Below are 15,882 nucleotides of genomic sequence, written 5' to 3'. Positions count from 1 at the left end.
GCCTCACCCCTGAACTGGGGTGGCAAATGGCCTCTTGACTGGCTTCCCTCCGAGGCCCTCCTGGATGCTGGCCTATCTTTCTGTAACCACCTTTTTGTCCTGTCCATCTGCTGCCCACCAAGCTTCGAGCTTCCCCATGTACTGTTAAATTCTAGAATGAATTTAATCGGTGTAGTTTGCTTTCTAAAGTCATACACTAACTCTTTGGCCTCATTTCCTACTGTTCCTCAACCTAAACAGTTCGTGGTCCAGTAACGGTTCATGGTCCATAAACACCGGCTTCCCCAGATACACATGCAGTTGTAGGAAAGAATATGAATACAGAGAGAGCCTTGACCTTGTCACACGATAGTAACATCGTCCCACGTCATAACCAGCAAATTGGCAATGGCACCATCCCGGATGCATCTTTTTTTACTCTTGCCTCCCCACCTTTCTCCTTGCTCTCCTTTTCTAAAAAGACCCTCTCCTTTCTCATGGTCCCTGATGGGATCCTCCTCACCCTTAAGATCCAGCTCAACTCTAGTGTCCCTGGCAAATTCTGCCCCAGTGGCCCCATCCCAGTGTGTCATCTTCACCATTTTTAAGTGTACAGCTCAGTAGTGTGAAGTATATTTTCATTATTCTGCAACAGATCTCCAGAACACTTTCATCTTGTAAAACTAAAACTCTGAAATCATTCTGCCAGACACCATTCTACGTTCTGTTTCTATGAATTTGACTCCTCTAGATAGCTCATATAAGCAAATCACTCAGTGTTTGTCTTTTTGTGAATGGCTTATCATTTCACCTAGCATCATGTCCTCAAAGTTCATCCATGTTGTGTAGGCTGCGACAGGATTTCTTTCCTTTTTAAGGCTGAATAATACTCCACGGTATGGATAGACCTCGTTTTGTTTCTTCATCCCTCTATCGATGGACATTGGGTGTGCTTCTACCTCTTGGCTACTGTGACTAGTGCTGCTGTAAACATGGGTGTGCATGTATCTCTTCAAGACCCTGCTTTCAGTTCCTTTGGGTATATATCTAGAATTGGCATTGCTGGATCATATGGTACTTCTATTTTTAGTTTTTTGAGAAAACGGACCATTTTTGAACTTTCTCTCTCTCAGCAAGTACACAGGGCTATGCTCAGATAGGTGCATACACTCGCGAGAAAGCATTGATGGCCATAAAGTATTGGCTGGTATTGATAAACTCAGTAACAAATAATAGCCTCCATTTTGTTAGGAGAATTGCATTTTTTAAAAAAGGTTGCTTTACCACAGTGTTTGATGGAACAACTTAAATAAGAAATACAGTTTTTTTAAATACCGGTCTGGCCGTCAAAAATGAGAGGGCATCGTACTGAGGCCCTCCCTTCCCTCCCAAGCATGTGCGCGCACGCACACACTCTCTCTGAAATTATTTCAACTGCACGTGGACTTTTCCTGTGAGACTATGTCTGTAGATTTGAGTTTGGTGTTTGCCCGCAGGCATAGACAATGACGTTGATGTTTCTCCTAAAATTCACCTAAAGTAATGCTGGTGTGTGGCACAGGGAAGAAAAGCGCATGCTGCGATTGTGAGTCTCGGGCCCTCAGCTTGAGCTTTTTAACAGGTGCCACTTTGACCCTTTAGATCTATGAAGACTCCATCGTCTTACAGTCAGTGTTCAAGAGTGCTCGGCAGAAAATTGCCAAAGAAGAAGAGAGTGAGGACGAGAGCAACGAAGAGGAGGAAGAGGAAGACGAAGACGAGTCAGAGTCAGAGGGTGAGTCCGTGTGGTTTCTCCACTGGTTTGGCCCTGGCCACCTGCATCGCTGTTTCCACAGATGCCAACAGAGCAGACGTTGGAGTCAGGCACACCTGGACTCGAGGTCTTGTGGTCTTCCGTGTCCTAGCTGGGCAACCCTAGGTGGTATACTTAACCCTGCTCGAGCTCAGTCTCCTCCTCTGTGAAACTGAAGTACTAAATGTGGCCCTAGTCATGCGAAGAGCTTAGCAGCACATGGCCAGGCTCACAGCAGACACGGAATGTTGCCTCACACGGAAATCAGTGTAATATACATTTTCTACCAGCATGGCTGTTGATACCACCTATCTGTTAACCTAGCACAGTGGTTCTCTAACCTGGGTGATTGCTGGCCTCCACCCCTGAGTTTCTGATTCAGTAGCCTGCGGAAGGGTCTGAGAGTCAGCCTTTCTAACAGGTTCACGTCAGGGGATGCTGATGTGACTGGATCTGGGACCACACTTTGAGAATCACTGCCTTAGAAGATAATTGTCAAACTGTGGTCCATTTTGTCCGTCATGGATCAGATACTGATCCTGCCTTTATCTTGATATTTTATTCTTTATGGCTCTGTTTGGCATGAGTTTTGAGTTTTTAAAACATTGCACTGAATAGTATTTATCTTGATTACCGAGTTTTGGTGCCCTCTTAAACTTTGCACCCAAGGCAAGTATCATATTTCAAAGGTTACGGCTGCCCTGAAAAGTCTAAAATTTCTTCTTACCTAATTAAGTTTTCACCCCATACCTCCTCGCAAAGTAATAAATCCTAGTAGTTTGTAGTCTTCTATGTAAAAGAGTTTAGATAGGCTTTCACATTTTTTATTAGATTTGTTTCTAAATTACATACTTAGTACAGACAGCTTGGAAATTTTTTTTTTTTTTTTTTTTTTTGCGGTACGCGGGCCTCTCACGTTGCGGAGCACAGGCTCCAGATGCGCAGGCTCAGCAGCCACGGCTCACGGGGCCAGCCGCTCTGCGGCATGTGGGATCTTCCCGGACCCCGGGGCACGAACCCCTGTCTCCTGCAGGCATCGGCAGGTGGACTCTCAACCACTGCGCCACCAGGGAAGCCCGAAAATATTTTTAAGAAAGGAAAATTTGTATAATTCCATCACCCAATATACATTTAACTCCATTTGCTATACATTTAACTCCAGTTGCCTTCTAGTCTTTTTATATACATAAATATTTTGTTTATAAAAGTATAGCACACCGTTTTGTAGTATGGTTTTTCTATTACAAATATTTTCCCATAGCAATGAGTGTTTTTAGACAGCAATACATATATTAACATCCATTAATGAGTGTACCAAAACATAGTAATCTCAATCCAAATAACGCTGTCCTGAAAATTCTAACCCATAAACCACTGCACACACTGTAAGAACATCTGACACATACATATTGCTGCACAGAATGGAGTTGATATCTTTGTCAGCAGTGTACATACGTGTCTGTTTCTCCATACCCTCATCTGTTCTCAGTATTATTCTTTTTAGTGATTCTGCCTTTTAAGTATTAATTTAACCTTTTTCAGTTTCATACGGTTACTCCCTAGTTTTAATATCCTAGCATTTGATGTTTAAGTCTACAAAAGCGTATTTTAGCGAAACGTTTCCTTGTTTTAGAGCGAGATTTCTAATCTGTTTTCAAATAGCTACCTTCTTATCCCAGCTATCGGTTGAGATACATTTGCTCTAATCTCTCCTGAGACTTGGTATGTTAACTTTCTATATGGCCGCTGTAACAAATTACCACAAACTTAGTGCCTCAATACAACTTACATTTATTATCTCACAGCCCGGTAGGTCACGGGTTTGCTGGGGGTCTCTCTGGGCCAAAACCAAGGTGTCACCAGCCTGCCTTCCTTTGTCAGGGCTCCGGGGGAGAATCCATTTCCTTGTGTCTCTTTCTCATGTTGCATCTCATTGACCCTCTCTTCGGCCTCCTCTTCATCCACTTTCTTTTGCTGTTGTTGAGGTATAATTGACATATAATAATATACTAGGTTCAGATATACAGCATAATGATGCAATATATGTCTAGATTGTGAAATGATCACACCTAAATCTAGTTAACATCCATCACCACACATAGTCGGAAAAAAATGTTTTCCTGTGACGGGAACTTTGAAGTTCTACTCTCTTGGCAACTTTCAAATATGCACTACAGCGTTACTAATTATACTCACCATGCTGTACCTTAAACCCCACAACTTATTTATTTTATAACTGGATATGTATACCTTTGGATTCCCAGCACCCATTTCCCACCCCACCTCTGGCAGCCACCCGATCTGTTCTCTGTATCTGTGAGTTCAGTTGTTGTTCTTGTTGTTGTTTTTTTAATTTCACATATAAATGAGATCATACAGTATCTGTCTTTCACTGACTTATTTCACTTAGCATAAAAGCCCTCATGGTCCATCCATGTTGTCACAAATGTCCTTTTTTTAATTTTTAAAAATGTTTATTTTGTATTGGAGTATAGTCGATTTACAATGTTGTGTTTGTTTCATGCGTAAAGTGAAGTGATTCAGTTATACGTGTATCCATTCTTTTACAGATTCTTTTCCCATATAGGTTATTACAGGATACTGAGTAGAGCTTCCTGTGCTGTACAGTAGGTCCTTGTTGATTATCTATTTTATATACAGTAGTGTGTATGTGTTAATCCCCAACTCCTAATTTCCCACCCACTGCCCTGGCCCTGCCACTTTTCTTCTTTGGTATCTGTAAGTTTGTCTTCTACGTCTGTGGGTCTGTTTCTCTTTTGTAAATAAGTTCATTTGTATCACTTTTTAAGATTCCACATATAAGCGATATCATGATATTTGTCTTTCTGTCTGACTTACTTGACTTAGTATGATAATCTCTAGGTCCATCCATGTCACTGCAAATGGCATTATTCTATTCTTTTTATGGCTGAGTAATATTCCATTGTGTATATGTACCCCATCTTCTTTATCCATTCCTCTGTGGATGGACATTTAGGTTGCTTCCATGTCCTGGCTACTGTAAATAGTGCTGCAGTGAACATCGGGGTGCATGTGTATTTTCAAATAATTATGGTGTTCTCCAGATATGTGCCCAGTAGTGGGATTGCTGGATCATATGGCATGTATATGTCAATCCCAGTTTATCCCTCCACCCCCTTTCCCCACTGGTAACCATAAGTTTGTTTTCTACATCTGTGACTCTATTTCTGTTTTGTAAATAAGTTCATATGTACCATTTTACTGAGATGATCATTATAAGTTTGAACCAACTTGCATCCCTGGAATGAATCCCACTTAATTATGGTATATGATTCTTCTAATGTATTGTTGAATTCAGTTTGCTAATATTTTGTTGGGGATTTTTGCATCTACATCCATCAGGGATATTGGCCTATAATTTTCTTCTCTTGCAGCCTTCTTGTCTGGTTTTGGTATCAGCATAATGCTAGCCTCGTAAAATGAGTTTGGAAGTGTCCCTTCCTCTTCTGTTTTTTTTGTTTGTTTGTTTGGTTTTGGGGTTTTTTTGGCAAAAATTTGAAAATGATAGGTATTCATTCTAATTCTTCTTTAAATGTTTGGCAGACTTCACCAGTGATGCCATCTGGTCTTGGACTTTTGTTTGCTGGGAGGTTTTTGACTGTGGACTCAATTTCCTTACTAGTAATTGGTCTTTTTCCATTTTCTTTGTGATGCAGTCCTGGTAGGTTGTCTGGTTCTACAAATTTGGTTTTTTTTCTAGGTTGTATGATTTGTTGACACATAATCGTTCATAGTAGTCTCTTGTGATTCTCTGCATTTCTCTGATAACAGTTGTAACATCCCCTCCATCATTAGTGATTTTATTTGAGTCCTCTCTCTTTTCTTCTTGGTGAGTTTAGCTAAAGATTTGTCCATTTTTAAAAATCTTTTCGAAGAACCAACCCTTAGTTTCATTGATCTTTTCTATTGCCTTTTTACTCTCTATTTTTTTGTTGTTGTTGCTTGTTTGTTTCCACTTTAATCTTTGCTGTTTCTTTCCATCTACTAAGTTTGGACTTCATTTGTTTTTCTTTTTGTAGTTCCTTGAAGTATAAAGTTAGGGTGTTTTATTTGAGATTTTTGTTTCTTGATGTAGGCATTTATCACTGAACTTCCCTTCTAGGGTTTCTTTTCTGCATCCTGTAAATTTTGGCATGTTTGATTTCCATTTTCATTTGTTTGAAGGTATCTTTTAATTTACTCTTTTGGTTTCCTTGTTGAGCCATGCGTGGTTCAGTAGCACGTTTAATCTCCACATAAGTGTGAATTTTCCAGTTTTCTTCCTGTAATTGATTAGTTTCATGTCATTATGGTTGAGAAGGCTTATTGATATTTCAACCTGCTTAAATTTATTAAGACTGGTTTTGAGGTATCACATATGATCTATCCTGGAGAATGTTTCATGTGCACTTGAGAAGAATGTGTATTCTGTTGCTTTTGAATGGAACGTTCCATATAGAACTGTGAAGTTCCTCTGATCTAGTGTGTCATATAAGGCCAGTGTTTTCATATTGATTTTCTATCTAGATGATCTGTCTATTACTGAAAGAAAGGTATTAAAGTCCCCTAATATTATTGTATTGCTGCCTATTTCTCCCTCTATGTCTGTTAATAAACGTTATGTCCTCCTCTTGTATTGACCCTTTTCTATTATGTAATGCCCTTCTTTGTCTCTTATTACAGTCTTTAAAGTCTCTTTTGTCTGATGCAAGTATAGCTGCCCCAGCTTTCTTTTGGTTTCCATTTGCATGGACTGCCTTTTTCCATCTGCTCACTTGCAGTGTGTGTCTTTAAAGCTGAAATGAGTCTTTTGTAGGCAGCATACAGATAGGTCTTGTCTTTTAACCATTCAGCCACTTTGTCTTTTGACTGGAGAATTCAGTCCATTTACAAAGTAATAATTGATATGTACTTATTGCCATTTTGTCCATTGTTTTCTGGCTATTTTGTAGTTCTGTTTTTCTTCTTTTGTTGTTATCTTCCTTTGTCATTTGAGGACCTTCTTTAGTAGTTTACTTAGATTCCCTTCTTTTTATCTTTTGTGTATCTACTATAGGTTTTTGCTTTGTGGTTACCATGAGGCTTACATGTTATAACTTATATTTAGAAGAGTCTATTTTAAGTTGATAACAACTTAAGTTTGAATGTATTCTAAAGCTCTGTGTTTGTTTGTCCTCCTTCCCTGTTTTATGTTTTTGATGACACATTTTACATTTTTTTATCTTGTGAATATACTTGTGTATCCTCTAATTATTATAGTTAAAGATAAAAGTAGTAAAAATAACTATTATTTATGTCTGGCTCTAGAAGTGATTAATCCACTAAATATACTATATATTTACTTTACCAGTGAGGTTTATACTTTTATGTGTTTTCTTGTTGCTAATCAGTACCCTTTCTTTTTAACTGAAATAAGTCCCTTTAACATTTCTGGTAAATTCAGGAGTTCTTGATGAACTCCTTTAGCTTTTAGTTATCTGGAAAACTCTTTATCTCTCCTTCAGTTCTGAATGATACGTTTTCCAGGTAGAATATTCTTGGTTGGAAGTTTTCTTCTTTCAGTATTTTGACTGTTGTGTGCCACTCACTTCTGGACTGCAAAGTCTCTGCTTAAAAATCTACCCATAGTCTTCTGGGGGGTTGCCCTTGTATGTAACAAGTTGTTTGTTTTTCTTTTGCTGCTTTTATAGTTCTCTTCTTGTGTTTAAGTTTTGACATTTTGACTGTAGTATGTCTAAGTGTGGGTCTCTTTGGGTCCCTCTTATTTGGGACTCTCTGGGTTTCCTGGATCTGGATGTATTTCCTTCTGCAGATGAGGGAAGTTTTCAGCCATTATTTCTTCAAATAAGTCTTATGCCCCTTTCAGCCATTATTTCTTCAAATAAGTCTTATGCCCCTTTCTCTCTCCTCTCTTTCTGGGAGCCCTACAGTGTGAATATTGGTCCACTTTATGTTGTCCCATAAGTCCCTTAAGTTATCTTCACTCTGTTTCATTCTTTTCTTTTTGCTGCTCTGATTGGATGAGTTTCACTGCCCTTGTCTTTGAGTTTACTGATGTTTCTTCTGCTTCGTCTTGTCTGTTGTTGTACCCCTCTAGTGTACTTTTCAGTTCAGTTATCATATTCGTCAGCTCTGTGACTTCTATTTGGCACTTGCTTATAAAGTTGGCCATTGAACAGCACAGGTTTGAACTGCATGAGTCCACTTGGAGGCAGATTGTTTTTCAATAAATACATACAGCAGTACTGTATAATCTGCAGTTGGTTGAATCTGTGGATACAGAACCCCAGATACGGAGGGCCAACTCTAAAGTTATACAGAGATTTTTGACTGCACAGAGGGTTGGCGCCCCTAACCCCCATGTTGTACAAGGGTGAATTGTGTTTTCTCTTCGAAGTTCTCACTGTTTTCATTCATTCTTCCCCCAAGTTCAGTGAGCATCTTTATGACCATTATTTTTAATTCTGTCAATCAGCTAATCCATTCATCTTCGTTTCATTGAAGACTTTTTTCCTGAGGTTTTATCTCGTTCTTTCATTTGGCACATATTCCTCTCTTCATTTTCCTTGACTCTCTCATTTGATAAAACAGCCATCTCTCCCAGTCTTGAAGGAGTGGCCTTTATCATTCAACCTACACCCTAACTCTTCCTTGTCTCTCACACCTGTGTGTCCAAGCAGCCTACATTTAGTGGCTCCCAATAGTTGAGGGTGTGCCAAGACCTGTTAGTGTCTTAGAAGGGAGGATCTCCACACCTATAGATTCAGGCTGATTGGAAGCCAGATCCTCAGGCAGCAGCTTTTTAAGGTATGCAGATATACAGTCCACAGTCCTTAGGACCACAGGCCTAAGTCCCACTGACCGTGAGAACCAGGCAATCTGAAGGTATTCCCTGGGCAGCACTCACGAAAACCAGGGCACCAGCGTGTGTAAAAGCTCCCCTCCAAGAGACGCTCGTGCTCTGGAGTATAGCAGAGGGAGAATGCAAAGATAGCATCCCCCCTCTGCCAAGTTCTCTGGAAGGGGTGACGGTCAGCCCTTAGATATGGGTTAAATTAGATGCCCGTCCCTATGCCGATGCTTTAAGATAAGCACATAAGCCTCTTTTATGTAAAGTCTGGGTGCCTCTCAATCAGCTGACTTTGATCTGGGTCCTGGGGCCAGTGAGTCTCAGCATGGGACTTCTGTGAGCCATTTCTGAACTGGCTGTAGCCCTGTGGGTCTTGTGGACACAAGCCCTGTTGGTTTTCAAAGCTAGATGTTTGGGGGGCCTCCCTCAGGTGCAAGTTTTAAAAGTTGGGGTGCCTGATGTGGGGTTCAAACCTTCCCTCCTCCTGGAGAAGCTTCAGGTTTTCAGTTCCTTTCCAGTTGTGGGTCACTGCACCAAGGATGGCATTTATCATGAGGTTATGTATCATCAGCCTCTCTGCCTTTCTTACTTGCTTCAGTGTGGGTTTTTCCACATTTGTCCAATGTGTAGGTGTCACTCAGCTCGTTTTTAGGGCTTTTTCAGAGGAGGTTGCTCCATACATACCTTAGATTCTGTGTGTCCGTGGGAAGAGGTAAGTTCAGTGTTGTCTTGTGTCACCTTCTTAAATCAGAACCTCATCTTCTTCCACTTTGAAGGACTCGTGATGAGATTGGGCCTAGCCTACCTGGTTAATCTAGGATAATCTCCCCATCTCAAGGTCAGTGGAATCCCTTTTGCCATGCAAAGTAACATATTCACAAGTTTTGGGGATTAGGACAGGGCCGTCTCTGGGCGCCATCACTATTCTGCCTACCACCCTGGTTAACTGGAACTTGTCATAGGTCTGTGTAGTGGTGTCATAAAGCCTTAGGATGCTATTTAAAGGGCCCATCTGAGGGTCCAGTTTATTAGCCTAGTTGCCCATGGCAGCCTTTCAGGTGGGTTTTTTGGAGGGACATATCCACTGACTCACAAAGCCTGACAGCTTTTGAGTGTCCCACACTCCAGTGAGTATTTAGATTATGTTCTTGAGGATGTATTCTCTTACCTTTACTGACAGTCTTCTGCCCTTTCACACCTTCCATGGATTTCCTGTACTCCTGTGTCAGGAGGAGTCACACCTGTGTATATAAAGATATTTCACTTTTTCTTTCCAAATTACCTTTTAAAGTTTTAAAGGTTTTCACACCTTCGTGCATTTCCATTAACAGGTAGACTTTTCCATCCCCAGTCTTTTCTTCAAGTCCCCACCTTACAGCTTATTAAGTAGTAGACATTGGGTATGATACATGGAAGCCTGGACTCGGAATGCTGTTTTGAGTACCAGGATTTGCCAGCCTTTTGCCTTGTTTGGGATGGGGGAAGGGCGTATGCTGCCCCTGCATTTCTTCCATGGAAGACTTCATTCCTGGAAACATTTTGTGGGCCCTTCCCCTTCACAAAAGAAGTCTGGAAATGTCTCATCGCTGAGATTCTTTGTGGAGCTGATTCTCCCGACGACAATATCTATTTCTAGGTTCCTTGAGACCCACCAAACAGAATATTCTAACAAAACTGGTTTTAATGAGAGACTTTCATTCTCAGTCACTTCATCATCCATCCCTAAAAATGCTGTTCTGTGGACACCTGTTCCAGAACAATTCCAGGGAACAGATTTTCTGTGAACCTTGGTATGTGCACCTATAACTGTGGTATAACACTTTGACTTCTTTCTTCCATGTGTTTTTATTTCTATCCTCAGAATAGCCCTGTGAGAGTGGAAGTAGGTGCCATCTTTCTGTTATGTATATATACTTGAATTCTTTACATCTCTCTATACAGAAATATATGGAATTTTATGTCATCTCTCAATAGAGAATCATACACACACAGGGATGCATATATTTTCAAATATAGAGGTATACTTCTTTTTCTGGAAATAATCACCAGAAAGAGAACAGTAGAGTGAGAGACTAGAGATGGGGAAAGAAACCTTTCAAATTCATTTCTTTTGGTTTGACTTTACCTTTTGTACCTTTCTGTACTGTTAAAAATATTCACCTATGAATTTTCTTTTTAAATCAACTGAAGTTATTTACTCAGTAAAATCATTGGCTTTTTTTTTTTTTAACCTTTTACACTTAGGTATACTTTTTAATGTCAAAGTTCTGTTTAAAAAAATGCCCATTCCTCTGTTGACGGACATTTACGTTGCTTCTGTGTCCTGGCTATTGTAAATAGTGCTGCAGTGAACATTGGGGTGCATGTGTCTTTTTGAATTATGGTTTTCTCTGGGTATATGCCCAGCAGTGGGACTGCTGGGTTGTACGGTAGTTCTATTTTTAGTTTTTGACGGAACCTCCATACTGTTCTCCATAGTGGCTGTATCAATTTACATTCCCACCAGCAGCACAAGAGGGTTCCCCTTTTCTCCACACCCTCTTCAGCATTTATTGTTTGTAGATTTTTTAAATGATGGCCATTCAATGGAATATCACTCAGCCATAAAAAGGAATGAAATTGGGTCATTTGCAGAGATGTGGATGGACCTAAAGACTGTCATACAGAGTGAAGTAAGTCAGAAAGAGAAAAACAAATACCGTATGCTAACACATGTATATGGAATCTAGAAAAATGGTATAGATCTTATTTGCAAAACAGAAGTAGAGACACAGACGTAGAGAACAAACGTATGGACACCAAGGGGGGGAAGGGGGGGTGGGATGAACTGGGAGATTGGGATTGATATATATACACTATTGATACTATGTATAAAGTATATAACTAAAGAGAACCTACTGTATAGCTCAGGGAACTCTACTCAGTGCACTGTGGTGACCTAAATGGGAAGGAAATCCAAAAAAGAGGGGATGTATGTATACATATAGCTGATTCACTTTGCTGTACAGTAGAAACTAACAACACTGTAAAGCAACGGTACTCCAATAAACATTAATTATAAAAAAAATATTTTTTTAATGAAGATTTAAAAATGCCCACACCCCTCCATGCAGTAGGTAAGGCAGCCCTTGCTGTCCTTGTTAGGAAGCTTCCCTGTTCATCCATTAGGAGACCTGGAAAGGACCCAGCCCAGCTTCCTTCTGGGACCTCATTCCTTCTTGTTGCCCATTTAGGGTGACTGTGTAACTTATCATGCAAACTTAGACATGTTTGCAAGGGAGAGGGGTGCTAGCTATAACTAGATAAGACAGTGGAGGACAGGCCTGAATCGGTTGAGAATGTTCAGGGCCCTCCAGGATGCTGGGTTTGTCATCTGCAGGTAGACGATCATTTTCCTACCTGTAAAAAGACTTCCCTGTGATTCCTTATGGCTGTGTGTTTTGGTTTTGTTGTAGCAAAATCTGTTAAGGTGAAAATCAAGCTCAACAAAAAAGACGAGAAAGGCCGAGACAAAGGAAAAGGCAAGAAAAGGCCAAATCGAGGCAAAGCCAAACCTGTGGTGAGCGATTTTGACAGCGATGAAGAGCAGGATGAAAATGTAAGTGCGGCTGCCTTGCTTGAAGTCGGGAAGCTCTCCCCACTTCTGTTTCCCTCTCGTCCTCCCAGGCCCCTTCCAACCTCTATGCTTTATTACCCAGAAATGAAAATGTAAAGATTTGGTGTTGAGGGATGTGAACTGAGCTGCATGATTTAAAACAAAGAATTTGGGGGTTTGTTTATTGCCTTTTCAATAGTCTTCAAAAATGAAAAACTACTAAATCAAGTTTCCTTTTCCCCTTTCTTATCTTCCCAGTGCTTGCTTACAAATAGAGTTTTCTCCATGGCTGGTTAATATTTTATATCCATAACACCCAGCATAGTGCCTAGGATACAGCAGTATAGCAAGGCAATAATGATTCCATGGAAGAAAAGTGGGATGATGTCAGAGTTAGTTTGGGGTTTGAGTTGCTATTTCAGGTGCCGTGCGGAAAAGCCAGATGCATCTTTAAGTACTTAGAGGTGTTATTTTTAATATCTGAAAAGTTCAGGGAGCCCTGATGGAGCCAGGCCCTGACATAAGGACCTTTCCAGATGGTACCATATTCAGTGCTTATATTAGCATCCTAAGACAGATGTCACTCTCAACATATTATAGAAATCAGTGCTTAGGTTATGTGTGTTTTGCTGCAGGTCATGGAAGTAAATCGCAGAGGCTGAATTCAGACCCAAAGAGCATTATTAACTCAGTCTGGTGCACTGTCCCTGACTGTGGTCCACAAGGTAGCAGTGCTGGCACAAGCTTCTAATACAGTGCCTTTTAAAGGACCCTCTCTTTCTTTCACTTTCTAGAGGACCTCAGGTTCCCTACCACACACACCCTACTTTTTTCTTTCTGGAAGGTTAATTTTCCATGAAAAAGGTTCAGCACTCTTATCCCACCCCACCCAGCCTTCAACCCTCGACACAAGCATCTTCAAATACATTTAAAATCCTGTTTTCTTTAAGTAGACAGCAAATGCGTGGAATTCTTTTCTCCCATGAATTTTCTAAAAACGTAGTGCTAAAATTAGAAATCAATGGCCATGAACTTTCCACGCCCAAGTGCAATAGAGCAAAACACTGGCATAGACAGTGGGCATTGCTTTCGGATTTCCAAGTAGGAGCTCCCCAGTTCAGCATCGAGGCTGTTGATGCTTCTTTACTGGGAGGGTTAACTGTTTCCGAAATGTCATTTCTTTTCTACATTGCCTCTTGATGACTTATTGTCTTTATCTTATTTTTACTTTTAGGAACAGTCAGAAGCAAGTGGGACTGATGATGAGTGATCAGTATGGACATTTTTTTCTTGGTAGAACTGAACTCCTTCTCCCCTCTCTCGTCTCCACTCAGTGAGTTCATTTGTCATATGGGCACTGGGTTGTTTCTATATCATTATCATCTATAAGCTAGCTTTAGGATAGTGCCAGACAAACATATGATATCATGGTGTAAAGAAACACACACTCATACACAAATCTTTGTAACATAATATTGTGACCAAATGGGCCTCAAAGATTAAAACAAACAAAAAAGCTTTTGATGGAAAATATGTGGGTGGATAGTATATTTCTATGGGTGGGTCTTGGTAACGGTTTGATTGTGCCTGGTTTTATCACCTGTTCAGATGAGATTTTTTTTTGTCTTTTTGTAGCACTGATAACCAGGAGAAGCCATTAAAAGCCACTGGTTATTTTATTTTTCATCAGGCAATTTTCAAGGTTTTTATTTGTTCGGTATTGTTTTTTTTTTACACTGTGGTACATATAAGCAATTTAATAGGCGATAAATGTACAGTAGTTAGACTTCACCTACATAGACATTTTTCCATTTTATGCTCTATGATCTGAAAAAAAATGCTTTTTGAATTGTATAAGATTTATGTCTACTGTAAACATTGCTTAATTTTTTGCTCTTGATTTAAAAGAAAAGTTTTGTTGAAATCGCTATTGAATATTGCAATCTATATAGTGTAATGGATGGCTTCTTTTGTCAACCTGATCTCCTGTGTTACCAATGTGTATTGTCTCCTTCTCCCTAAAGTGTACTTAATCTTTGCTTTCTTTGCACAATGTCTTTGGTTGCAAGTCATAAGCCTGAGGCAAATAAAATTCCAGTAATTTCCAAGAATGTGGTGTTGGTGCTTTCCTAATAAAGAGATAACAGCTGAGCTCAACAAACACTGCCTCTGGTTTTTGAGTTCTAAGGGACTGAAACCCTGGTGCCTGAGTCACAGTCTCCTGCAGAGAGCCGGGCAAGCTCTTGCTGCAGTGCACGTGGTAGGAAAAAAAATTTAAGAAGACAGAGAGAGAGAGAATCCCCTGGGATTCTCCAGCTGTGTCTCAAGGGAGAGGAGTCTATTGCTTTTGTGACTTTTAAACTTATACAACAGGAGAGATGCTGCCATGGACCGGGTCACACTAAGCCCCTGCTCGACCTTTTCTAGTGGCTTAAATTCTATTTACTTGCCAGAACCGCAGAGAGATTGCAGGGTCAGTTCTAGCCCAGCAAAGTGAATGTCACAACAGTGAGTCACACGAGTTTTTTGGCTTCTCGGTGCACATAAAGTTGGTGTTAGGTTTTCACTCTACTGTAGTCTATTAAGTGTGCAATAGCATTATGTCTGAAAAAACAATGTACATACCTTCATTAAAATATACCTCATCACTAAAAATGCTGACCCTCGTCTGAGCCTTCAGTGAGTCATGGTAGTAATATCAAAGATCACAGATCACCAAAACAAATATAATAATGTAAAGTATCCAAATCACCCAAAACATGATACAGAAGCATGAAGTGAGCCACTGCTATTGGAAAATGGCACCAATATACTTGCTGGAGTCAGGGTTGCCACAGACCTTCAATTTGTGAAAAATACAGTAACTACAAAGTAGCACAATAAAACAAAGCGCAGTAAGAAGAGGTATGCCTATGTATGGTAATATAGATTTATACTCTTGTTTAGCATGGAATAAATCTATGTTCATATCGATTTAGAAAGATGTGAAAAGTGCTCAGTGGAAAGATTGGTTCCATAAATACCCATATACCCTCCTACTAAGATTCACAACGACTAATCTCTCTACCTCCCACCCCACCCACTTCTTTTTTTTTTTTTTAACATCTTTATTGGAGTATAATTGCTTTACAATGGTGTGTATAACAAAGTGAACTAGTTATACATATACATATGTTCCCATATCTCTTCCCCTCTTGCATCTCCCTCCCTCCCACCCCTTCTAGGTGGTCACAAAGCACCGCCTCTTGTTTCTTAACTAAACCATGTGAAAGTAAGTCACAACCATCCTAACACTTTACCCCTAAATACTTCAGCACAAATCTCAGAATAAAGGCATCTCCTGGCTAACCACAGTCCTACTTTCATACCAAAGGGAATTAACAATAGTTCCCTAGTATCTCATATACGATCCATAGTCACATTTCCTCAGTTGTCCCCAGATTGTCTTGCATTTGTTTTTAAAAGTTTACAAAGAAGCCTAGCCAAAGCTTTGCACATTCTTTCTCATGGACCCGATGATGACAAGGACCAAAATGGAAGAGTATTCCCTCATCTCTAATGGATTGGTGAAAACTTCATTTCTTAGAATTGTCTAAGGACAACTCTGGAATTCTTACTTTCATAATAAGAGGAATTGCCAGTGTA

General features: G+C 40.1%; 1 protein-coding gene across 8 annotated transcripts in view; it reads left to right on the top strand.

Moving 5' to 3' along the window:
* Nucleotides 1-14,348, top strand: part of SMARCA2 (SWI/SNF related, matrix associated, actin dependent regulator of chromatin, subfamily a, member 2) — a 176,355-nt gene extending 162,007 nt beyond the window's left edge. For all 8 annotated transcript variants that reach the window (XM_067041601.1, XM_059071803.2, XM_067041602.1 and 5 more), the window contains 3 exons: nucleotides 1,621-1,753; nucleotides 12,098-12,240; nucleotides 13,472-14,348. In XM_067041601.1, coding sequence (XP_066897702.1) covers nucleotides 1,621-1,753; nucleotides 12,098-12,240; nucleotides 13,472-13,507 — 312 coding nt within the window. In that variant the 3' untranslated portion in view covers nucleotides 13,508-14,348. The remainder of the gene's footprint in view (nucleotides 1-1,620; nucleotides 1,754-12,097; nucleotides 12,241-13,471) is intronic.
* The last annotated feature ends 1,534 nt before the right edge of the window (nucleotides 14,349-15,882 follow it).

Source organism: Kogia breviceps, chromosome 8, assembly GCF_026419965.1.
Source record: "Kogia breviceps isolate mKogBre1 chromosome 8, mKogBre1 haplotype 1, whole genome shotgun sequence".
Classification (NCBI taxonomy): Eukaryota; Metazoa; Chordata; class Mammalia; order Artiodactyla; family Physeteridae; genus Kogia; species Kogia breviceps.
The sequence above is the reverse complement of the archived record's forward strand: the minus strand, read 5'-3'. Positions and strand labels throughout refer to the sequence as shown.